This window comes from Mustela nigripes, chromosome 7 (assembly GCF_022355385.1).
Source record: "Mustela nigripes isolate SB6536 chromosome 7, MUSNIG.SB6536, whole genome shotgun sequence".
Classification (NCBI taxonomy): Eukaryota; Metazoa; Chordata; class Mammalia; order Carnivora; family Mustelidae; genus Mustela; species Mustela nigripes.
The window spans coordinates 31,446,922-31,472,547 of NC_081563.1; the positions used below are offsets into that span (position 1 = coordinate 31,446,922).

General features: G+C 43.7%; 1 protein-coding gene and 1 long non-coding RNA gene across 5 annotated transcripts in view; one reads left to right on the forward strand and one right to left on the reverse strand.

Moving 5' to 3' along the window:
• The window catches only part of GALM (galactose mutarotase), a 52,590-nt gene extending 39,360 nt beyond the window's left edge, over positions 1-13,230 (forward strand). Inside the window, exons 5-7 of the mRNA XM_059405480.1 lie at positions 9,347-9,488; positions 10,966-11,140; positions 11,873-13,230. Coding sequence (XP_059261463.1) covers positions 9,347-9,488; positions 10,966-11,140; positions 11,873-11,950 — 395 coding nt within the window. The 3' untranslated portion in view covers positions 11,951-13,230. The remainder of the gene's footprint in view (positions 1-9,346; positions 9,489-10,965; positions 11,141-11,872) is intronic.
• Positions 13,231-13,607: 377 nt separating this feature from the next.
• LOC132021302 (uncharacterized) lies at positions 13,608-25,524 on the reverse strand. Of its 4 annotated transcripts, XR_009405285.1 has the most exons (7): positions 24,737-25,524; positions 24,029-24,103; positions 20,491-20,676; positions 18,129-18,271; positions 17,834-17,983; positions 17,384-17,497; positions 13,608-16,651 (listed from the first exon to the last, which is right to left on the reverse strand). It is a non-coding gene; the product is annotated as an uncharacterized LOC132021302 (long non-coding RNA). The 4 variants fall into 4 exon arrangements; XR_009405287.1 differs by lacking the exon at positions 20,491-20,676; XR_009405288.1 differs by lacking the exon at positions 18,129-18,271.
• Between the last annotated feature and the right edge of the window lie 102 nt (positions 25,525-25,626).

The following is a 25,626-nucleotide window of genomic DNA, read 5'->3' on the forward strand; positions in this document are numbered from 1 at the left end:
TGCACGATCAGTGCCCATTTTCTGAGCTGTCATTAGAGGCAATTTCCACTTTCTCTGATGCTTCACTTTCCTGCAATTTCTGTAAGCTGTTGATTTGCTCAGATGAAGACAAGCTCCTGAGTATTTCATGGATTTGTTTACTGTACATCCTGCAAGAATATGGAAGCATTGTAGATAGTCCAGAAGGAGGCCCTGATGTATTGTGCAAAGGCTTTGTCGCATTGCTAGAGGAGGAGTCTGCCAGGGGACCCCCAGACTGCATTTCTTGATGTAACCTGAGGTTTTGGGACTAGAACATTCCAGATGTGCATTTCAGTATCAGGTCATGAGAGGGCAGCTTGCTTGGTGAGGAGTAGTGGTCTAGGCAGAACAGACTCACCGGCCTGGAAATTAGGGATTCTTAACCCATGCAGTCGTGCATGGCTGGTCTTAACCCCCTGAGCCACCCACGTGCCCCCGTGCATGGCTGGTCTTCAGAGGTTCTGAGAACGCTTTACATTTCAATACTTTTTCCTAGAGAGTGAGCCCATAACTTTTACAATATTCTCAAAGGAGTGCATGACTCTAAAACCAGTTTAAAAATTATAGTTCTGGATTTAAAAATCACTAAGGAAGGAAGTTTAAAAAAAAAATCTAAACCAAGAAAACTCAGAATCCTTTTTTAAATGAAAATGGCAATGCTCCCTAGAGGCAGAAATGCACCTTCCTTTTGCATCAATGATTTATGCTACAATGAATAAGTGTTCTCTTTGTTCTCTATTTCTGGAGGGGTGGGTGGGGGAGAGAGGGAGCACGCACGTGCATGTGTGTGTGTGTGTGTAACAGAGAGACAGCACTTTGTGCCAGGTCCTAACCTAGAGATAGATTCCTTCATATCATTCTCTTAATTCAACGCACAATGTCTGTTTTAGGTAGACACCAATATAGCTTTATTTTATAAATAAAGAAATTGAATCTTACAGAGGCATAGAAACTCACCCAAGGTCAGTCTGTCCAAATCCTAAGATGTCTTACATCTATAAATCAAAATATAGGACAAATCATAGAAGATAATGTTCAAATAGTATACTTAATTTTAAAAATATTTCTTTTAAGATTTTTTTTTTAAGATTTTTTTCATTTAGGGACGCCTGGGTGGCTCAGTTGGTTAAGCAGCTGCCTTCGGCTCGGGTCATGATCCCAGCGTCCTGGGATCGAGTCCCACATCGGGCTCCTTGCTCCGCAGGGAGCCTGCTTCTCCCTCTGACTCTGCCTTCCACTCTGTCTGCCTGTGCTCGCTCTCCCTCTGAAAAATAAATAAATAAAATCTTTAAAAAAAAAAAAGATTTTTTTCATTTATTTGACAGATAGAGATCACAAGTAGGCAGAGAGGCAGGCAGAGAGAGAGGAAGGGAGGCAGGTTCCCCGCCGAGCAGAGAACCCGATGCAGGGCTCGATCCCAAGACCCTGGGATCATGACCTGAGCCGAAGGCAGAGGCTTTAACCCACTGAGCCACCCAGGCGCCCCTTAAGATTTTTTAATGGAGGAAAAAGTGGAAAAAATTTTCTCCTCTCGCCCAGATTTTTTTGAAATTCTATGCCAGATTTTCTTTTCTCTCTGTTTTTATTCCTCTCTTCCCAAAATAGTTTTTAATTGTTATTATAAATAAGACTTTGCTGAAGGACTGTCCGGTGGGACTATGGTTTTATGGCTGCCCTTGTGTCACTGGATTATGTGAAGATGAGAGAGAAAGGCGACAGCCAGGAAGGGGCTAAAAATGAATGAATGTGGAGACGCAGTGACTCTTGCAATGACCATCTGTTCATCTTCTCAGAGAGTCAGGCAGGGCCACCAGGCAGAGCAAAGAGCTGTTTCTGATGATGAGAAATTAAAAGCATTAAATTAAAATTCACCCCAGGTGGATTTTCTCAGTCAGACACCGAGAGAGTGTTCATGCCCAGATGTTACAAAAAACCATTTCACTGGAGTCAGTGTTTGATCAGGAGTTCAAAGGAGTAAATTCACCTTCTACTCCGTTTCTTAAATCGTTTTCCCTCCAAATTAAGTCAGAGCTCGGAGTCTCTAGGATATGTGTAATATAAATGCATCTTGCCTACACTATAGATACAACTTCACAGGGACAGGAGTCCATTCCTATGCTTGTTCTGTCCTGCACCCTGTCCACTGAGCCGGTCCTGACTTATCCCTCAAGATAAGCTCCTGGTCAGGGGTCTGGGTGGCTCAGTGGGTTAAGCCTCTGCCTTCAGCTCAGGTCATGACCTCAGGATCTTGGGATTGAGCCCCGCATCGGGCTCTCTCCTCAGCAGGGAGTCTGCTTCCCTCTCTCTCTCTGTCTGCCTCTCTGCCTACTTGTGATCTCTGCCTATCAAATAAATAAATAAAATCTTAAAAAAAAAAAAAAAAAGATAAGCCCCTGTTACCACCTCTGGAAGGCCTTTCCTAAATCCCACAGCGGCACTGGGGGCTGCTTCTCCCTGCTCCACGAGAGCCCACTGGTTGCCACTCACTCCCTTGGTCACACTCTCCTGTCAGTGTTAATTTTTTTTATCTGTCTCCTTCACCAGATTGTACACTCACTCTCTAAGTCAGTTTTCACATCTGGTACCTGAAAGCTACTCAAAAATACGTGAACTAACAACTTTGGGTTTGTTCCCCCCTCCCCCAAAAGTAATTACGAGGATTAGTGTTAAGGTAGAACCAATGAAAGACTTTTCTGACCGTATAATAAAAGGAGGGGAGGGAGGCATTAACCTCTTGTCAAGACTAGTCAGGTGCCAAGGGGTGAAAACATCCTGAGGCAGTATACTAGTTATCTATTGCTATATAATAAATTATTCCACACTTCCTATATGATTTGTGGTGGTTTCTGTGGTCAGGGATTTAGACAAGGCATAGCTTGTGTCTGTATGTGATGTCTGGGGCTCATTCATTCGCATGCTGGCTAGAGGCTAGGGGCCTAGCTAAGGCTCTCAGCCAGAATATCTCACAGATGGCCTTTCAGTGTGACTTGAGCTTCCTTACAATATGACAGCTGGCTTCCAAGGGCAAATAACCTGGAGAGCAAGGGCCAAGCCAAAACCACATTGTATTTATAACCTGACCTCAGAAATTGCATAGCATCCTCTGTGCTGTATGTAGTCTGTTGGTTGAAGCAGTTAAAAGGGTCCTTCCTGGTTTAAGGTAGGGAAAAGACTTAACCCCTCAGTGAAGGAATATCAACATCAGGTTGTAAGTAGAGCCTGTGGAATGGGATACATACTGGTGTGGCTGTCTTTGAAAAGTGAACTCTGCCCCAAGCTATCATGGGGAAAAGGCCAAAGTCCATATAATAGAATACATATAAGAACCCTTCATGTGATAAAAGAGATAGGAATGAAGGCACACGGGTTGCGTGAAGGCAGTGAGTTTTTCCTTTACTGCCAGAAGGTAGGTGATTATAACTCTGTCAGGAGTGCAAGTAGGAAAAGGAAGACTTAACACCTTGTGAGGGAGATCTGGAATGTTAGAGAGTCCTGTTTCCAATTAATTGGTCGACATCATCTTCTTGCAAGGATGGGGCAGCTATAGTTGCCAGAGCGACACCATCAGCTGAGGTCGCCGGTGGACATCAGCTCGTTCCTGGCTCACTGTCCTCCCAACACCACTCTTGTCATAGCCCCTAATTATGTCATTGTCCATGTTGGTGATGCTGACTCTCAGCTTCTTCTTGACATCCTCTCTTCCAATGATCTTGTCCCCCAACCTTCTCAGTTAGTCAGTCCCATGGTCTTTGGGTCCTATCCTTGACTTTGTCATCACCTCTTATTGTAGCCATCGACAGTCTCTATTTAAGATGTCTCTTTCAGCCCCAGCAACGCTTTGATGCCACACGAACCTCTAGTCCCTTGTTCCCACCATCCTTTCCCTACCCCTTGCCTGCTCAAAAGCTGGCTCCCGCCTACTTAAACCAGAACTTCGTCATTAGACTCACCCCTTCGCATATGCTCTCCACTCCCTCAGCCCCCTCCCTCTCCCATATATTCTAACAGACCCCACCCGCCACACCCTCCACAGCTACCACCACGCAGGGACCCGTCTCACCCTAAATTCACGACAGTAACCTCAGGGGAGTCTGCAGTGGGACCAGCAGTCAGGCTTTCCTTGGAATGGGGAAGTGGAAATGGCACCTTGGGCTGCTCGCCTGCCCCCAGAGCTGTGACCTCAGCTCTTTGGGTCAGAGCCCGCCATCTGCCAGGCACTGAGCATCGCTGCTCAGACCTCCGCGCACACCCAGCCAGCCTGCGGGAGCATTAAGAAACCCCCTTCAGAAAACAGCTTCTCTCTGCTGACACCCCGGCTTTCTGGTAACTTCAAAACTGAAGGCTGGTAAGGTGACATCCCCTCTGAGGGCACCCTTTCCATTTCCGCCTCATTTTCTGTACACTCAGCATTGCTGAGAGAGCTATTCTGACATCTTCTATTCTTAGCACCAAAGCACAAAGTCACATATGCAGATAGACCAAAATTAGAAGAATAGCACATTGATTTTTCCAAATTCTTTGAAGAATCAAGAACACTTAGGGGGTTGGGTGGGAGGGGTAACCAAGTCACTCCGGGGTGAAGAGCCTGGAGACTTTGACACTGTGGAGATATGTCACCGTGGGCAAGTCCCTTTAGCTGTCTGGGTCCCAGTCTTAATCATTTGCAAAGCAAGGGAACTGGATGAGGTAATTCCGAAGGCCCTTCCTGTAGATCTTTCATTCTGACTTGGCCATGGGATGATAGAACATTCACAGTTGTCCCTGTTTTTTCTGCCTCTACTTCATTCATTTATCAACTTTTCAATCAAGTAAAGTCTCGCTTCATGCTCAGAAGGTATAAAGATAAAAAGGACACAATCCCTGCCCTCTAGGAACTTGATAAAATCCTACGATTATGCCCAAAATGATCAATGTTTTGAAGAAAGTATGTTCAAAGTATGATAGGAACCAAGTAATAAAGGACATTAGTTCTAGCTCTGGAGGCTGCAATCTTTCACAGAGGAAGTGGTGTGGGAGAGTAAGTATTCTTAAGCAGCTTTGCCAGGGTGTGGTGGAGGTAGGCACGGAGAGGACATTCCAGTTACCAGAAAGGGCCCAAAGGCATAGCGACTCTGGGGAACAAATTCCAAGTTTTCCCTATGCCCAATGATGAGGTACATGTGTCAGGGGATGAGGCTGGCAAAAGGGAAATTGGAATCCTCTCTCTTTTTTTCTTCTCATTTAGCAAAAATCTCATTTTGGAATTATCCCAAGGTTCTCATTTTTAAGTCAGGGCTTCTCTGCCATTCTGAAGTCTTAACCCCTCTAGGCTCTCCTTTGTGTTACATATGGTGTCCTGAAATTTGGCCTGTTTGTTTATGCCATCTCCCTGAAACCATTTATCATTTATCAAATATTTCCTGTAATGTATAACGCAGCAGATAATAGCTTCATTTTACAAAGAGAAAAGTTAACGTAAGCATTGATTTGTGGATGGCTCAGTATCAGGTAAACAGACCTGAAATACACCCTCGCTCCCTCCTGCAGGAAAACTGCTGGGCTTTCTTGTTATCTTAAAGTCAAGAGAAATAAGTACTCTTGACCGACTTGTGCAGTGTTACACTGAGATTGTCATAAGGGTTAGATTCTGAGTCAGGCACGACTTAAAAGAACTAAATACTGTGAATACCATAGAAGGTCAGGGAAGAAAGCATAACACAACTTAATACTTAGAATATGGGTTGGTACGACTAACAGCTACTGTTTTTTCGCAGACTAATTGTTTCATAAGGAAAATTTAACCTTTTTAAAAATCAGTGTGGGAGTTGGTTGGTCACCCAGACTTCACAAGACAGTAGCACCCAGGTGAGAGAGTCATTACCATCCAGGATTTGGCCTTTGACCTGAACTCTTTGAACCAAAAAGTTCAACTATTCATTCTCCCAAAACTGATCACAGTTTAAAGGCTGACTCTGAATTCAGAGGTTTATAAGCAAGGTCTTTATATTGTGTCTCTAGCACCATCTACTGGGAAACAAACGTGACTTTATTAGGATTCTTAACCTTTGAAGCATCAGAAACCCGTCAGGTAGCAAAGAGAAAGGGTGAGAAAAGAAAAGCTTAGCGGATTCTAAGAAACAGAGGATTAAGTATATTGTTTTGAAGTTACTTATTTATAGATATAACCACTAAAACAAAATTACAAACTTACGAACTTACAAGACACACACACACACACACACACACACCATATAGTAGATTTTTTTAAAAGATTTTTTATTTATTTAACAGAGAGAGAGGGAGAGAGAGCGAGCACAGGCAGACAGAATGGCAGGCAGAGGCTGAGGGAGAAGCAGGCTCCCTGCTCAGCAGGGAGCCCGATGCGGGACTCGATCCCAGGATGCCGGGATCATGACCTGAGCCGAAGGCAGCTGCCCAACCAACTGAGCCACCCAGGCGTCCCCATATAGTAGAAGATTTAAAAAAGCAAGCAACAGGGGCACCTGGGTGGCTCAGTGGGTTAAAGCCTCTGCCTTTGGCTCAGGTCATGATCTCAGGGTCCTGGGATGGAGCCCCGCATCCGGCTTTCTGCTCAGCAGGGAGCCTGCCTGCCTGCGTCTCTGCCTACTTGTGATCCCAGTCTGTCAAATAAATAAACTCTTAAAAAAAATAAAAAGCAAGGAACAACAAAAATTCATAAACACAGAAAGCACAACAAAAAAATGTAATGACAGAACTAAGAATAATTAGAACATATATATATCATAGTAATGCCATAAAATGTCTCTGTTAAACAAAGTCTCTCAGACTGAATCACAAAGCAAAACCCATCAGAATGCTGTGTGTAACCAAGTCATACAGAAACATTAAAAATAGGAGATTTCAAAGCAAACCAAGCAAATGAAAGCCAAAGTGGCAGGAGTCTTAATCTTGGTATCAGTAAAGGCTGATTTCAGGACAGAATGCTGATTTCAGCATTAAATTACATAAAGGAGGGCACCTTGTAATTATAAAGGATGCAGTTTACAATGAGAGTCCACCGTATCTGACACCATAAAGAAAATCTCAGGTAGTTTCACAAAATAAGAATAATATAGGCAAAAATGCCCAGAAATGTTTTAATTCTTCATAGTTCTGGAGTAAAAAGGGAATTCCAGCCCCTATGCTAGTACTACCCAGAAAATAAGTAAATAATGTATCATTATTATATATAATGGAAATAATATACATGGCACATATTGGAATATATAATAAATGGAGATATGTTATAATTATATATAATGGAAATTCCTATATGTGGTATAAAGTCTGTTGCTCAGAAAAACATTGTGACACTAAATACTTATATGATTCCAAAAAGTGAAAATAAATTAATGCATCTAATGCAAGATATTTGAAAAATAACAAAATAAACCCAAGAGAACAAAAGAAAAATTAATACAAATGAAATCAGAAATTATGATTTTGAAAAGAGGAAGAAAAATGTAGTACTAATAAATAAATCCAAGAGCTGCTTCATTGGAGGGGGAAAAACAAAATAGATAAAGCATTAGCTAACCTATTCAATGCACAAAGTTAGAAATGAGCACAGGCCAATAACCACAGACAGATGAAATTGAAAGGATAATAAGTTACTGTCTTCCTCGACTCTACAAATAAATGAGAATAATATAGATGGGATGCATATGTTTTGAGAAAAATATAAATTTGCACTTATAATGCCAGAAAAGAAATTTTAAATTGACAGATTATCACAGAAAAAATAGAAACATGAGGGCATATAGAATTGTCCAATGAAGTACATAGGAATAAATTTAACAACAACCTCCAAGACAAACAGAATGAAAAGAGCAAGGTGGAAACAGGCTCTATCTTTGTGTGTGTGTGCATGGCTCCGTGCTCACATACTTGGATATCCTTGTAAGGTCTCTGGAAACATGCGCCAGGAGCAAGCAACAGCAGTTACTTCTGTGGAAGGATACTGGATCTGTGGGGAACAAAGATGAGAGAGATTGTTTTGATTATGTAGTATTTTGTATCTTTTACATTTGTTACCTTTTAAATTGATTACTTTAATCAATTTAAAGGTGGGTGGCTCAGTCCCTTGAGCCTTTGGCTCAGGTCATGATCCCAGAGTCCAAGGATCAAGTCCTGCATTGGGCTCCCCACTCAGTGGGGAGTCTGCCTCTCCTTCTGACCCTCGCCCCTCTCATGCTCTCTTTCTCTTACTCTCTCTCTCCCTCTCAAAGAAAATCTTTTAAAAATAAATAAATAGATTACATGTGCAAATACTACCCATTCAAAAATTCTTTTTCATGCAAGCAGAAGCAAGGCGAAGGAAATAGATGGTTTTAAGGGGGTGTTTTCAAAAAGAATGCTACTTAGTTTCGCCTAAAGCTGACTCTGGTTAGGAGAAGGATTCTTCTGTGTGCTTCCCAAACTCGCTTGGTCGAATAATGGACATCAGATGCTAGGATGGTGTGGCCTCTGGCCTCTGGCCAGGCCTCTGGGCCTCCCTTGAGTCGTTGGGATCCCAGGCGTCCTCGAAGCTCTCTGTGAGCTCACAGACTGCAGGCCTCACATACCAGAAAGACCATGTTTCTGAACAGCAGCTCCGAGTTTAAGAAAAGGTTGCTCTCTTTTGCCCAAAGATAGGAGATTCGTGTTTCATGTTAGTATTTAGGAACACACAAAAGCAGAGCCAAATGTTTCGAACAGCTAAAGCTGGTTCTCCTTTTACTTGTTTAAATCTTTTAGTGGTAGGGTACAAGTTCCTGATTGTTCTTAGCCTCCTAAGATTTCAGACCCACTTTGCGTGCTACTGCTCTCTTTTCTAAAAATAGCATAGAAGCTGAGTTCCTACAATATCTCCACCTAACCACATGAAAGTAAGGTAGTTTCTCACCCTAAAAGAGTACATTAACTAACTAGCATTTGTATTCACCTTTAAATATGTGATACTATTCTAGAACAAAGGAAGACTTTTAAAGAAACCAAACTGGGCTTCCAGTTATAGAATGGATAAGTCACAGGAATAAAAGGCAGAGCATAAGAAACATAGTCTGTGGTATTGTAATAGCGTTGGGGGGTGACTGTTGGGGGCCACCCTCATGGCGAGCACAGCATAATGTAGAGAGAAGCCGAGTCACTGTGTTGCACACCTGAAATGAATACAATATTGTGTGTTAACTATGCTTACATTTTTTTAAAAAGTTTTTAAAAATAAAGACAGAAATTAAACCGGATCACAGTGTCAGGCCCTGGAAATAGAGTCCCTCTCCACTTTCGAGAAAGCCTGGCCAGAGTACTCCAGCCTGCTGCCTTTTTCCTTGCCTCTTCCCACCAGGAGAAGTTGCTCCAGTGCAAGGAACTGCCTTTGACCTGAGGAAGCCAGTGGAGCTTGGAAAACACCTGCAGGAGTTCCGTATCAATGGCTTTGACCACAATTTCTGTCTGAAGGGCTCTAAAGAAAAGCACTTTTGTGCACGGTAGGTTCTTGTCACTTACTGCCTCTGTGGGGAAGAGAGAAGAGATCCCACCTCCTATATGAGGAGCATCAGTAGCATTTTCTATGCTGCAGGGACTAAATACCACGTCCCTGGTCTTTTCAAAGCTCCTGGTCCTCCCCCTCCCCCACTAGGCCAGTAGCCCAGGGCTCCCACCTGGTAGCCTGTCTCTCTTTGCTCCCTCTCTCCCCATCTGTGCCTGTTCTTTAAAGCACATTTTTGGGACAAAGCCCAGTTCCTCCTAACTGAGGTCGCCTCTGCTTTCCTTGAACTTCTGGAGTGCTTTGTACTTTGTTCACACGGGATTCGTGCCCGGTCTACTTCCTTGGAAAGTCAGACTGCACTTCTCGTGGGGCACTCACCGGCAGCGGCCTAGGGTGGGCATCTGTGTGCACTCTCCCTCCTCCTCACTAAATTCTGAGCTGCTCACACCATCTCGTCTCTGTGAGACCCCACCTCTGCCCTAGTGCCTGACACCATGCTTGGCATCAGCAAATCATGTCTGTAGAACAAATGGATTTGAAATAAAGCAGAGGAAACGACTTAGACTCCATGGAAACTTCAAAAGCCTTCTCTCCCTTAGAGGCCACCCTGCGTTCTTCCGGCTGGAGTCTGCTCTTCTTCTCTTGACTAATGCTCAAACTTCTCTCTCTACTGCCCCCACCTCGAGGAGACTCTCCTGCCTTCGCTCCACTGTTCAAATCCTGGCCCTCCTTTTCCCAGACATCTTTCCCTGAACGTCTTCATTGACCATACTTTGCTGGGATGTTTTACCTCTCAGTAAGAGGGTAAGACTGAGGCTTTTCTTTATCCATATCCCTTCAACACCAAGTACGGGACTGGGTAGTTACTCTCAGCTCTGTAGAGGCCTGGTTTTTGTTGTTGTTCTCTGTTTTTTGGTTTTGGTTTTTTGTTGTTGTTGTTGTTGTTGTTTGTTTTTTAAAAAGGAAACAGTGAATCTAGCAAAAACGGATAGTACATCTGTTCTCAGGGGAGATCTGACTAAAAAGCGCAGCCTGCTGGAGCCCCAGGAAAGGGGGATGTTTTAATTTAGAAAAGCATCTCTTCTAAGACATGGCTGGTCGCTTTGCCAGGCCAAGCAGAGAGCGCCAGCTCTTTATGAGAAAGAATCTCAGCCGCTCCTGAACCTAAAAACTGCTTCTCTTCAACCTGGCTGCCCCCGAGACACACACACACACCACCCCACCCCCCCCAATCTGGCCAGGGTGAGCCTTCCTCAGAGAAGCCAAGATCACAGTGAGAAGTCGCCAAGGATCCTCAGAACCACCTGCTCATGCCTCACCCCAGAGACTGCGGGAATTTCCCATCATGCTCTTCTCACCTTTGTCTCCGTGTCCCTGCTCTGTGGCCGGGTCTGACTGCTGGCTTCGAGGGTGCTTCCCTGCTTCTCCCTGTCCCTGCGAGCTTCTGCATCCTGTGTGGTCTGCCTTACCCCCAGGGTCCGTCATGCCGGCAGCGGGCGGGTGCTAGAGGTGTACACCACCCAACCTGGGGTCCAGTTCTACACGGGCAACTTCCTGGACGGCACGCTGCAGGGCAAGAGGGGAGCCGTCTATCCCAAGCACTCTGGTTTCTGCCTGGAGACCCAGAACTGGCCTGATGCTGTCAACCAGGTAAAGCTTCCGCTCGGCTTCTCAGGGGTGTTGTGCCCCAAGGTCACTGTCTGACAGAGGTCACGGCACTCAGGTCTGTGTGATTCAAAGGTCCACGGAGCTTCTCTTCTCCCAGTCATGATAAGGAGACCTTTAGCCAAGTACTAACATAGCATTTTTATGTATTTAATGTTTTGTGCCTTCAAAGCCTTTATTCAGTTTAATATTGCTCCTTGTCCACACCTGTTCATCTTCTGCAACCACACTTTTGGGCGGCGGTTGGGTGGGGGGAGGAGAAAGAGAACCCTAAGCAGGCTCCACACCTAGCACGGAGCCTGACACAGGGCTCGATGTCACAGCCTGGGACCATGAACCTGAGCTTAAATCAAGAGTCAGATGCCTGACTGAGTCACCCAAGACTCCGTGCAACCACAGTTTTAAAATGATCCCATCATCTTCCTGTTTGCTTACTGGTGACTTCTTTTTCTGGCTGCTACCTGGAGTAGTGCCCCTCAAAGCAGCTGCCCGGCAGCTCGCTCCAGAACTTAAACTGACACACAGCCTCCTTCATCAGGAGAGTCCTGCTCTAACAGCGTGCTCAGTGATGGGCCTCCGGTTCTCTATCTCACTGCAAACCCAGGGTAAACAGTCGTTACGTGGGCAGCTGGTTCGAGAGGCCAGTCCAGAGCTGTCCTGAACGGTGCAGGGTGCAGCTGGCTGGAAAGCTAACCTGCCCTTTTGTTTCCTTCACAGCCCCACTTCCCTCCTGTGCTGCTGAGGCCCGGGGAGGAGTATGACCACACCACTTGGTTCAAGTTTACTGTGGCTTAAGCGTAAAGACATGACCTCTTCCAGGGCCAGGCCGGGAGCCCCTTCAGCAGCCTGTCTCCTTCCCAGAGAGGAGATGAAGACTTAGAGGCTTTCAAAGTGATCCTGCGAATTGAAACCATGTAAAGGGTAGCTTCATAGTAATGAGTCTGAGTATTGATTTCCTTTCCCGGTGACTGGCTCCAGGTCGGGGCTAAGGAGCAGTTCTCTCCTCTGTGTGGTTAAGAGGACCCACCCATTAATGTCATCTCTTGAGCCCCAGCCCTAGCCCAGAAGAGGTACCCACACCCCTTGTACTGGGTTGGCTCTGTCTCTCCACGCTGTTGCCGCCTTCTGCTTTTTACCCTTTCTTTGATCCTACCCTTTCCTCTTGTTGTCCTCCTCCTCTGCCTCCTCCAACCACTTCCCTCCCGTGCAGTACTGTGGCCTTTTCGGTCTCTGAGCTCCTGTACCATGCTGGCAGAGGGGCCTGTCTGCCCTGGGAAGGCTGGAGATGCCTGAGAGGGAGGGAGCTGGGGCTTCGGGAGGGTAAACGTCCCTCGTCCCTCGGAAAAAACACAAGGCTGGGGAGCGCCTGGGGGCTCAGTGGGTTAAGCCTCTGCCTTCAGCTCAGGTCATGATCCCAGGGTCCTGGGATGGACCCCCACATCGGGCTCTCTGCTCAGCAGGGAGCCTGCTTCCCTTCCTCTCTCTCTGCCTGCCTCTCTGCCTACTTGTGATTTGTCAAATTAAAAAAAAAAACAAACACACACACACAAGGCTGGGAACGATTTTAGTCAGGACTTGACATCAGGTCATGCACATTCAAGTCCCCTTCTTTGCTCCGATTCAGCTTGCCAGGGCATTCCTGGGGTCACTGAGGGGGCCAGGCTTTCTTCCCAGATTCATGATTGTAAGAAGCATGAGTCTGAGTCGGAGTTTAGGTTTCTTAAAGATGTCCCTTAAAGGGCCAGGTCCAAATACCCAGAGAGAGTCTGTAATTTTGATTCTGTTTTTGGGATTGAGAAAGTCCCAGCTCAGCCAAGGCGAGGAGGGCAGCCAACAAGCCACTGGAGACAAGAGCCGCGTTAGTGTGGAGACGGGGCCTGAGGACGGCACATGGCACCTGGAGCGAGAAGTCGTGTTGTGTAGATGAGGCCGGGCTCCCCCCTTTCCTGAGCCATTGAATTACCAGCTATGGGTTTGGGTTGGTGGTTGGTTTACGGTTTTTAAAGAAATGTACCTTATACTTTTGTACACTAGCAACCAGTTGAAATAAAACAAAAAGCTGCATCTTCAGAAGACTCCCCATCTCCTCACTCATTTTTAAAGCTGACATGGACCTTTGGGAAATGGTGTGTTCTGGATTCCACTGTGCTCTCCAGTATAAGCGCCAGCATCTTCCTAGAAGAAAGCCACCTAACTGGCAGCCTCTTGAGCTTCCTATACTCCCTCTTTCTTAGCAACGATAAACCAAAAATAGTGTTCATTTTTAAATTCATTTCATTATGGATTTTCTGGATACCTATTATGTCCACAGTTCTCTGCTGAGTCTTTTAAGGAATTCAGAAGTAATGTCTAAGATACAGTGTCTCTTCAGGGAAGACTAATAGTGACAGTAAGATATGTAGAATTGCACCACGACAGACCCAACCCTGAGCGCCAACTTTGCTAATAGCATTTATTACATGGGCAATCTAATTTCACTCAGCCTCTCAGCCTCTATTTTTCTCACCTGTGAGGCAAAGGAATTAGACTTGAAATATCTGGAAGGTAAAATCTATCTCTGCAGGGCTAGAAAGAAAACTGGCCAGTAGTCAAATTCTTTTTCCACAGGCCCTGTGACAGAAAGATCTGACAAAGTGGACAACAAATGCCTAAGCCAGCCAGAGCACTGAGCAAACGACACAGAGGGCCAGGAGCTGTGGTCCCGTTTCTCTTCCCAGTTGGGTCTGAGCAGGCAGTGGAAGGAGACACTGGACAACTTTTCTTTTTTTTTTTTAGATTTTATTTGAGAGAGAGATCACAGAAGCAGAGGGGGAGGGGGAAGCAGGCTCCCCTGCAAGCAAGGGGCCCAATGCAGAGCTTGATCCCAAAACCTTGAGATCAAGACCCAAGCCTAAGGCAGACGCTTCACCTACTGAGCCACCCAGGCGCCCCCCTCTGGACAATTCTTACACTGTCACAATCTTGCCAGCAGTCTCCTTAATGGCTTGTCTTCATTTTGATTCCCAGAAGTATGATTGAAGATATTATTTCATCTGACCCTCACAACCTGTAATGAGATAGCAAAAGCCTCATTAAAAACAAGAGGTCTGGGGCGCCTGGGTGGCTCAGTGGATTAAAGCCTCTGCTTTCGGCTCAGGTCATGATCCCAGGGTCCTGGGATCAAGCCCCGAATCGGGCTCTCTGCTCAGCAGGGAGCCTGCTTCCTCCTCTCTCTCTGTCTGCCTCTCTGCCTACTTGTGATCTCTGTCTGTCAAATAAATAAATAAATCTTTAAAAAACAAACAAACAAACAAACAAAAAAAAAAAAAAAAAAAACAAGAGGTCAGCCCCTGGGGCAAATAATACATTATATGTTAATTAAAAAAACAAACCAAACAAACAAGAGGTCAGGGCGCCTGGGTGGCTCAGTGGGTTAAAGCCTCTGCCCTCAGCTCAGGTCATGATCCCATGGTCCTAGAATGGAGCCCTGCACTGGGTTCCCTGCTTGGCGGGGAGCCTGTTTCTCCCTCTCCCTCTATTGTTACCCCTGCTCGCTTGCTCATTCTCTCAAATAAACCAGATCTTAAAAAACAAAACAAAAACAAGAGGTCAATAGCTGGAGAAAGTAATAGTGCCGGGAAGTGGCCTATCTAGAACACAAGCTCTTCAATAAGAAACCCAACGTTAATAAAGAACAAAAGAGCCCAACATATGTTCCAGTGGCCCTACACTCCAAAAAAAGTCCTCAGTTTTTCCTTTTAGAGGGAAAAATCTAACATCGATAACATACAATTTTTTTTTTAAATTTTATTTATTCCTTTGACAGAGACAGAGAAGAAGTAGGCAGAGAGGAAGGCAGAGAGAGGGAGGAAGCAGGCTCCCTGCCGAGCAGAGAGCCCGATGCAGGGCTCGATCCCAGGACCCTGAGATCATGACCTGAGCTGAAGGCAGAGGCTTTAACTCACTGAGCCACCCAGGCACCCCGATAACATACAATATTGATAAGTGAAGAATTTTTACTCCATCACCATTAGTAGCAATATAAATTAAGAACATTTTTGGAGGGGAATTGGCAGAATCTATCAATATTGGCAAACTTGCAAAACTCCTGATGTAGCAAATTCTTCTTTTAGAAATCTTTACTATGGGGCACCTGGGTGGCTCAGTTGTTATGCATCTGCCTTTGGTTCAGGTCATGATCCCAGGGTCCTGGGATTAAGCCCCACATTGGGCTCTCTGCTCAGCGGGAAGCCTGCTTCTCCCTTTCCCTCTCCCTCTCCCCGTTTGTTCCCTCTCTGTCAAATTAAAAAAAAAAAAAAAAATTTTTTTTTTTCTATGGAAATACTAGTATGCACAAATCTGTAAACACAAACACTGAGACAAGGGTGTTCATTGCAATCTAATTGGCAATAATGAAAAACTGAAAACTACCTAGCACCATCAATACAAGAATGGATAAATGGTAATCCATGCAATGGAATACTATTAAAAGACCATTAAAAGAGGTAAGATCAAATTACACACTATCCTGCTTTTGTAAAATAAAACAAAAATTTACAAATATTTGTAAAGGCTAGAAGGGCTAATTAAGTTAATAATTGTGTTCTCTGGCAATAGAATTTGTAGGGGAGATAAGGACTTTCACTTTTTTACTTTACTGTTTGAATTGCCAAAGCATCTTCCTTTTGCAATTAAAAGTTTAAGTCTGCAAAATGGTGGAGGGGGGACACATTTTAATTTTAATTTTAATTTTATTTTAAAGATTTTATTTGACAAAGACAGACACAGCAAGAGAGGGAACAGAAGCAGGGGGAGTGGGAGAGGTTGGGAGCCTGATGCAGGGCTCCATCCCAGGACTCTGGGATCATGACCTCAGCTGAGGGTAGAGGCTTAACAATGGAGACACCCAGGAGCCCAGGAAGATACATTCTAAAAAAAAAAAGTATTTCCAACTTACAGGAAAGTTGCAATAATAGTACAAAATATTTCCATACACCCCTCACTCAGAGATCCCGTTCAAGTTTCACCACCTGTCTCAACATCTTTCCTGGCAGAAGGGTCCAAACCAGGAGCACAAACTGTATTTAAGTTTCTTGTTCCGTTGAACCCAGCACAATTCCTCAGTCCTCCCTTGCCTTGACCTTTACAATCTTCGTATTTTTGAGGACTGCAGGAAAGTTATATACAGTATGCCTCCACTGGGATCGGTCTGTGGTGTTTCTTCCGGGTCTGACTGGTCTCCTACATCTTTCGGAGGCGTGTCACTGAAAACAGTGCCATTCTTCACGCTGCAGCCTCTCGGGTAATGCCAAGTTCCAGGTGTGGCCCCTCACCGATGAGGTTAACTTTGTTCATCTGGGTAAGGCTGCCAGGTTTCTTCACTCTAAAGCTACCAATACATACTTTTGCCAAGAGGCCTCAGAGATGAAATATTAAGCTGACTGCAACCTATCTACTAGTTTAATTGTTCAATGCAGGGCTGTAACATTCTAGATGCCAGAAATCATTCAGGAAACCCTAGAGAAGAAAGAAAAAGAGTATTTTCTTATTCATAAGGAAACATAACTACAAATTAGTTCCCAATTTAGTGGCTTCCAAGTTTGAGATTACATTTATTACCCACATACATTTGATCCCTAAGGAATGCAGGGGTTCAGGGCATCACCCCCATGCAGTAAAAAATCCAAGTGTAACTTGTGACTCCCCCAAAACTTAACGACTAAATAGCCTACTGCTGACCAAAAGCCTTACCAATAACATACGAACAGTTGATTAACACATATTTTGCATGTGACATGTATTACATATTGTATTCTTACAATAAAATAACCTAGAGAAAAGAAAACGTTATTCAGAGAATCATAAGAGAAAAATAGAGGGCGCCTGGGTGGCTCAGTGGGTTAAGCCGCTGCCTTCGGCTCAGGTCATGATCTCAGGGTCCTGGGATCAAGTCCCGCATCGGGCTCTCTGCTCAGCAGGGAGTCTGCTTCATCCTCTCTCTCTCTCTGCCTGCCTCTCTGCCTACTTGTGATCTCTCTCTGTCAAATAAATAAATAAAATCTTTAAAAAAAAAAAAAAGAGAGAAATACATACACAGTACTGGACTGTAAAAAACCCACATATATGTGGACCTGTGCAGTTCAAACCAATGTGTTCAAAGGTCAATTATTTTGTTTTCCTCTGCTCTAAAGAATTCTCTCTAAAAATAAATAAAATAGGGGCGTTTTGGTGGCTCAGTCTGTTAAGCACCTGCTTTCAGTTCAGGTCGTCATCCCAGAGTCCCGGGATCGAGCTCCACATTGGGCTCCCTGCTTAGCGGGGAGTCTGTTTCTTCCTTTCCCTCTGCTGCTCCTCCTGCTTGTGCTGTCAAATGAAGAAAATCTTTAAAAATAATTACAAAGAAAAAACAAAGTAGGGACGCCTGGGTGGCTCAGTTGGTTAAGCAGCTGCCTTCGGCTCAGGTCATGATCCCAGCGTCCTGGGATCGAGTCCCACATCGGGCTCCTTGCTCCGCAGGGAGCCTGCTTCTCCCTCTGACTCTGCCTTCCACTCTGTCTGCCTGTGCTCGCTATCACTCTCTCTCTCTTACAAATAAATAAATAAAATCTTTAAAAAAAAAAAAAAAAAAAAGAAAAAACAAAGTAACATATTCCACTCATTAATAAATAACAATACATAAATTAAAAATGAAGAGGGCACCTGGGTGGCTCAGCCAGTTATGCATCTGACTCTCCATTTCAGCTCAGGTCATGATCGTCGGATCAAGCCCCACATCAGGCTCCTCACTTATTAGGACGAAGTCTGCTTATCCCTTTCCTGCTCCTCCTCCAATGTGCGTGCGCTCTCTCTCTATAAGTAAATAATTAAATCTTAAACACAAATAAGTAAATAAAGTTACTTAGCCCCAGTTAGGATATGCATCTTTAGAATAGCTGGAGGAAGATACTGGTAATTGTGTGTATGAAAGACAATAAAAAGGCTACGTTAAGGGCACCTGGGTGGTTCAGTGGGTTGAGCCGCTGCCTTCGGCTCAGGTCATGGTCTCAGGGTCCTGGGATTGAGTCCCGCATCGGGCTCTCTGCTCGGCGGAGAGCCTGCTTCCCTCTCTCTCTGTCTCTGCCTACTTGTGATCTCTGTCTGTCAAATAAATAAATAAATAAATAATTAAAACAAAAACAAAAACAAAAACAAAAACAAAAACACTTTATAGTCTAATAACAGGACACTTTTAGTTCATAAGAGATGGTGAAAATAAACATGGTATCAGTATGAAAAACACCACACAACCACAGATTTATTAAAGCCTTGTTGAAAATGCAAATATCCACTAAAATGCAACACAACCTACCCCACCCCGCAAGAATAAGACTCTAGGCCTCCAGGAGTCCATGCCTTCTCTACCATACACTGCCCCCTCCCCACAACCAGACTACTGCTATTAGAAATTCTAATTCTGGGGACTCCTGGGTGGCTCAGTTGGTTAAGCAGCTGCCTTCAGTTCAGGTCATGATCCCAACGTCCTGGGATTGAGTCCCACGTCGGGCTCCTTGCTCAGCAGGGAGCCTGCTTCTCCCTCTGCCTGCCATTCTGTCTGCCTGTGCACACTCGCTCTCCCTCTCTCTCTCTCTCTGATAAATAAATAAAATCTTTAAAAAAAAAAAAAAAAGAAATTCTAAGTTCTGACCCTTCACAGTTAAGCCTATCACTAGTTCAATGATCTATGGATTCCTGTTTCAAATTCTTAGAATGTAAGTTCTTATCATTAGCTGTGGGATTTTCATTTTCCAATTCCCAAACATTTTGCCTAACCAGTAAGCTGTAATACGGAACAACTGCACAAACGCCACTGTAAAGGCTAAAACAAGACGGCGTACTGCGGAAGTTGAACAGCTGTGCCTGTTAGGTAACCAGTGACCGACCAATCTCGAAGGACTAAAGGAAGTTAGTATCAGTTATATAGGGATGATTTGTGAAAAGTAGCACGTGGAAAAAATACAGAACTACCAGCAGAAGACAGAAGGGAAACTTGGTGTATCTGTTCCCTAGCCAGTTTCCATTATCAGTCCTAACCATTTTAAACAACTGGATCACCAGTTTGCAGTGGGCTATTTAGACAGTTTCGGTAGGAATGAAATCCTTTTCCAATTGAGGCATTTATCTTTTCCAAGTTTTAACTTCTCCAGTTACTCAAATCATAATTCAAGTCTCAGATGTTTTGGGTGGCACTTCCAGCTATATATAGCCAAGGAGGTCAGCAAATCCTCTGCTCAAAAAAGCAACTATAACGCTAAAAAAAAAAATTGACCAAACAACTTTGCTGCTCTAGAAACTGGCCAAAAGCATACAACAATCTGAGATGTTTATGTTTGAAAAATTGCAGACTTTGTATAGGAACAGTGGGAGACTATGGCATTCTAGCCTAGAGCTGCTCCCACTCCCCTCCTCCCCCAACTCAGTGACTGAGAAGGTTCTGCTGGGGCAAAACAGAACATGTGGCCTGGCGGGTTGCTATGGTTAAATGGGGTGTAATCAATTTGGAGCAGCAGGTAGTACCAATACCCAAGTTTTTTGTTTTTTTGGTTTTTAAGATTTATTTAACAGAGAGATAGATCACAAGTAGGCAGAGAGGCAGGCAGAGAGAGAGGGGGAAGCAGACTTTCCACTGAGCAGAGCCCGACATGGGGCTCCATCCCAGGACCCTGAGACCATGAGCTGAGCTGAAGGCAGAGGCTTAATCCACTGAGCCACCGAGGTGCCCCAATACCCAACAGTTTTATTAGTAAACTCATTGCTTTGCCAACAGGGACAGCTGATGGCTCTGCTATCCTGACGATGCCATTTGGTTCGAAAATGCAGACTTATGGATAATCAGAGGCTGCACACATGCGTAGCAGAGACCAGACAGAGTCCAAGCTATACACTCCTGGCCAACTCTGAGGCTACGTGCATGTGCACAGGAAATTAAAGGGGTTCAGCAAAAAGTAAAAGCCAGGACAGACTTGAAAACTGCCCAAACACTGAATTCACTCCCCATCTAAAACAGATCCATCAGCAAAGGGGAGAAATCAGACTGACTGGGGTATCTGAGAAAAACCTCTGTTTAGCGACTGGACAACCACTAAGCTATGCAGACAAAGGGCAACCCCTTAGAAAGCTAAGCTTAAAAATAAACTCAAGAATGTTCATAAAAATAACCAAAAAGTTTAATAGAGATAGGTTATAAAAAAGGACCAAGTGAAAATTATAGGGTTGAAATGTACAGTAACAAATGAGAAATTCACTAGAGAAGCTAAGAAATAGATACAAGATGACAGGAGAAAAAATAAGTGAACTGGAAGATAATCAATAGAAATTACCAAACTGAAGGGCACCTGGGTGGCTCAGTGGGTTAAAGCCTCTGCCTTCAGCTCAGGTCATGATCCCAGGGTTCTGGGATCAAGCCCGACATTGGACTCCCTATCCGGTAGGAAGCCGGCATTCCGTCTCCTAATCCTCCTGTTTGTGTTCCTGCTCTTGCTGTTTCTCTGTCAAATAAATAAAATCTTAAAAAAAAAAAAAAAAGATGCGAAAAAAATAAAACAAGAAATATTTAAAGAGACAAAGATATTTTTATAATAAAAGCATCATCACATCAGAAAGATACAATTATAAATGTATGTATGCAGCTAGAAGAGCCATAGATGCTTTGAAGCAGTAATTGTGACTAATGGCCATGCCTGGAGTTGCCTTAGTGTTGGGTAAAACGAACAGTTCTAATAAATACGGCTTCAAATTTCCTGAACAGAACGTTAACTTTCTTTTAGATGAATGTTTCTCTGAGCACATTGACCTCTGCTAGTTATATATTTATATAAACTAAAATGCAGTTTCTACCATTTTCATAGAAAGGTTACATTCCAGCATAAGGTCATTTAATCAGAGAAACATAAAGGATACACAGGATACATCTTCAAACCTTCCTTTGAATCACAGGAGTATTGCAAACTTTCTTATAATAGCAGCAGCAGGGGCACCGCACCTGGGTGGCTCAGTGGGTTAAAGCCTCTGCCTTCGGCTCAGGTCATGATCTCAGGGTCCTGAGATCAAGCCCCGCATTGGGCTCTCTGCTTGGCGGGGAGCCTGCTTCCCCCTCTCTCTCTCTGCCTGCCTCTGCCTACTTGTGACCTGTCTCTGTCAAAGAAATAAATAAAATCTTAAAAAAAAAAAAATAATAATAATAATAATAGCAGCAGCAGTAAGTCAAGCCAATCTATCCAATAACTAGTGAACTAGAAGGGGGCCATCATTAGCCCCAATAGCAATAGTTTCCTATTCTGGTTATATATTAGAATCACCAGGAAGGTTTTTAGAACACTAATGCTCAGCTATCACCATCCTCAGCAATTTTTGACTTCACTGGAATGTTTCTAAGGCTTCTGGGTGATCCTAATATATAAGCAGGGGTGAGAACCACTGCCCTAGAGTAAAAGCTTTCACTCATATTTAAGTGCATAAGTGTTTAGCTAGGATTTGCCCCCTGGCTTTATGAAGCTTTTCCTCAATAATGAGTCACAGAGAAACAATCTTCCCGGACCAAAAATATGTCTTGGTAAGGCTGCTGCAACCCTACCAATAATGGCACCTAAGATCTTGAAGTAATTATATGGAAGACTGTAAACAGTTGAAGATAAATATCTAAACTAGGAATGGCACTTTCTGTAAATGGTTTTGTGACTTACAATCTGTCACAATTACTCAACTATGCCACTGTAACACAGGAAAAGTCAAGAGATGACAGGTAAACAAATGAGCCTTGGCTGCATTCCAATAAAACTTTATGGATCCTGCAATTTGAATTTTACATAATTTTCATGTCATTAAGTATTATTACACTTTTTTTCAGGTACATAATGTAGAAACTATCTTAGCTCATTAGCTGTATGAAAACAGCAGCAGGCCAGATCTGACCTGTCGGCCGTAATTTCCTAAATCCTGATCTAAATAAATAGTCTGTACTCTGAAAGAATATAAACATTAAAGCATAGTATAGCCTCCTTAGTTTAAGAAAGCAGTACGTTGTTCTTACAGGAGCCCAGGAACTCTGGTGATGGTCGTTTTGACAATAACCAAGATAAACTAGCCCATCTACCTTTACCTTTGCCATATATATTTTCTTTACAGCCAGGTTTTTTATTCTTGGCACTGAACAGATTCAGTTTTGAGAATCCAGATTTCCTGATATGTTACAACCCAAAATAAAAACGAACAGGGTCTTCTATAGGATCACATTCAGGCACCTGCAAGCTTTGGTTACCAAGAACCACCTTGGGAATCTGCAGAACTGGTCAGGATTACAGCAGGTAACCTTAGGCAGCTGACAGTCATACGAAATGGCTGCTGTTGGTCCAGTGACGTTACATTTCTTACATGGGATAGGCGATTCACCTGGGCTCACCAGCTCTTGGGAGTGGCAGGTAAGTCTCCACCCCTCTCTGCAGAGAACTTGCTGCACAGAAATTTTCCACACCCTTTCTGAGCATACTCTTGTCGGAGCTTAAACCCAAATGAGAAAAAAACCTTCCCTAAAGTTGCAGAGTGGAGCTGGACATTGTAAACAGCGGCCTATGGATCCAGATCCTCTGCAGGCAGATCCAGACAGGAGACAGAGTTAGTCTTAGAGGTGGCTAAAAGGAAACGTGAACGTTTAATTGAAATGGTGATTATAAAGGTCTCAGACAAGAGAGGAGGTTCCAATTTTATATGCTTGGTTTAACAGATTAGAATTCATTCATTCATCCATTAACTAACTTTTCCTTCATCAAATATTTAAGTACCAGGCAATGAGGAAATGGAGTAAGGCTTGGTACATGCTGTCGCAATTAGAATTTGGCAGCATACCTGCAGAGAAGTAAATAGGCCATTACCGTGTGAACAGGAATCCGACTGTTAGAAGCTCATGGTGTTGAGAGCAAGGGAATGTAAACCAAACTTTTGAATATGTGCAAACTTTGCAGAATAGGAGAAAAATAGGCATTTTGGCACAATTAAAACAAAAAACAAGAACCATGCTGAGACACCATTTCCCAACACAAGATTGGTAAAATTAACAAATGACAGCCCACCATGTGGTTACACAAAGTATACTATGTAGGCAATCCTACAGAGAAACGGAAACTAACATACCTAGTCACCAGGGCCAACAATACCTAGCAAAAATATAAATGCACATCTCCTTTGACCCAGCAACTGAACTTCTAGGGATTATCCAAGATATGCAGGGTCATATGCAATGTATTGTACAAGGTGATTCACTACAGCATTGTTACAGTAATTAGAACCAACCCTCAGGGCACCTGGTTGGCTCACTAGTTAAACCGCTGCCTTCTGCTCAGGTCACAATCCCGGAGTCCCAGGACATAAGGCTCCCTGCTAGGTGGAAAGTCTGCCTCTCCCTCTGCCTGCTGCTCTGCCTACTTGTGCTCCCTGTCAAATAAAACAAACAAACAAACAAATAAATAAATAAATAAAAGAGAGAGAGAGAGAGAAAGAACCCTCATATCAGGTGACAGAGAACTGATTCAATTCCTGTTACTCTTTGCCCAAAAGCACTCCATGGGAAAAAAGCAAGTCCTCTCCACAGTGTACAAGATCCTATATAATCTATAGTCCTCTCCCTTCCTGTGCCAGCTCTTCCCGTTCTCCCCTCTGTTGACTTCATAGTGGCCTCCTTACCCAACTCAAAACCATTCAGAGCCTTCACGTTTACTGTGCCCTCTGCCCAAAGCTTATGTACCTTATCCCCCCCCTGGCGCAAATGTCACCATCAGAGGCCTCCCTTAGACGACCTTTACCCAACACCGAACAATACCCTCTCTCCCCCCATCCTCATGGTTGTACATATACATTATTACCCACCTGTTTGTTGTCTCTCCAGAACTTAAGCTCCATGAAGACAGACCTTGTTCACCTGTTTTCCAAGGCTAGCAGTACCTGGCACATTGAAGGGGCACAGAAGTTAAGTGCATAAATAATGCAATGTCCAGGAAGTAAATAGTATGCAACATAAAAAAATGAGGAAGCACTATTTTTACCTACATGAAAAAACTCCAAAATGTTAAGTGAGAAAAACAAGGTATATCTGTTTCATGCTAAAAGGAAAAATAAAATACTATGTATATTTGCTCAGGCTACGTAATTGGTAATAGTGGTTACCTTTGGGGAGAGAACTGTGCTGAGTCAGGGGTAGGGAGCCTTCTTACTATATACACCTTGAATATGCATTACCTAGTCAAAAAATGAAATAAAATGGGAGAAGTTGGGCCAGTGGCCTATGGGAGAAGGAAAAAGCACTAGATCCTGAGAACTGGCCTTGAGGGTGTTTAACAGTTAATTGGCTACTGCATTCCACCTGCTTGTTATCCTTCTATCCAGTATCTTTTCCTCATTGAGTCTGGAAAGAAATTAGCCAAGTTATTAGCAATGGTATAATCTACAATGGGTAGAATCATAGGTTGTATTTCCTCATTTTTCCATATGGTTTCGTTTTAAAGGAACAGTAAGGTGCTTTAATGACTAGAAAAGTAAAGGCTTTGAAATGGTATGTAGGATTCAAAGGTTTCCTACCTCCTAGGATAATGTAAGTATTAGCAATCTTTCTGAACCCATTTCCTCTTCTGCAAGATGAGGTTAGCAGCACTGTTGTTGTGGGGATTGACAGAATGTCCTTTCGTATTTTTGCTAGAATGGTAACAGGAAACCTATAAGGTGTGGAAAAAACAACCTGTCAGGCTTTAAAGCTGCCTACTGGTACTTCCCTGCCACCTTCCCTTAAGATAGAACTTTAATACTACCGTATCATAAACCTAGGCATCTTCACCCCATTTTTTTGGCTTGTCACTGGTATTCACCACCCTCCAAAAGCTCCAAGACCAGCCAGGCCCCTAGTATGTTACTTTGACCTTTACTTCTTGTCTTCCCAGCTATGCAGTTACATCTTCTAGGTTGTACAGCCCTCCCTTCCAAAAGCCTCCGAACAATGGTCGCTCAAGAAGAGCCAGATCTAATGAATTCTTTACTATTACTCTTCACTCTAACTGCTCTTTACCAAACTGTTTTACAGCTTCTACTTCCTCTTATTACCTTGGAAGTCACTGTGCTCCTTTAGGCTTCAAGATAGGCTACACAAAGATGAGAATCACAATCCTACACCAGCATTTATTTAACCAAGTTTCAAAGTGATGGTGTTTCCCAACTCCCTGATTTCCTTCACCTCAGGAGGGACATGGCAAGGTGGTAGGACCTTTCACTTGATACTTAGCCTAGCTCCAAGTCCAAAGGAAAACTACCACTGTGAAGTCAAAGGTATGCATTACCTACCTCTCAACACTTCTCTGTAGCTGAAAGGAAAAGTAAGTTTCCATGCCCAACTTACTGGTCTATTCAATTAGCTACCAAGTTGCCAGGCTTAAAATTTAGAAGGAACTAGCCTAGACTAGCACTTATCAAGTCAGTCA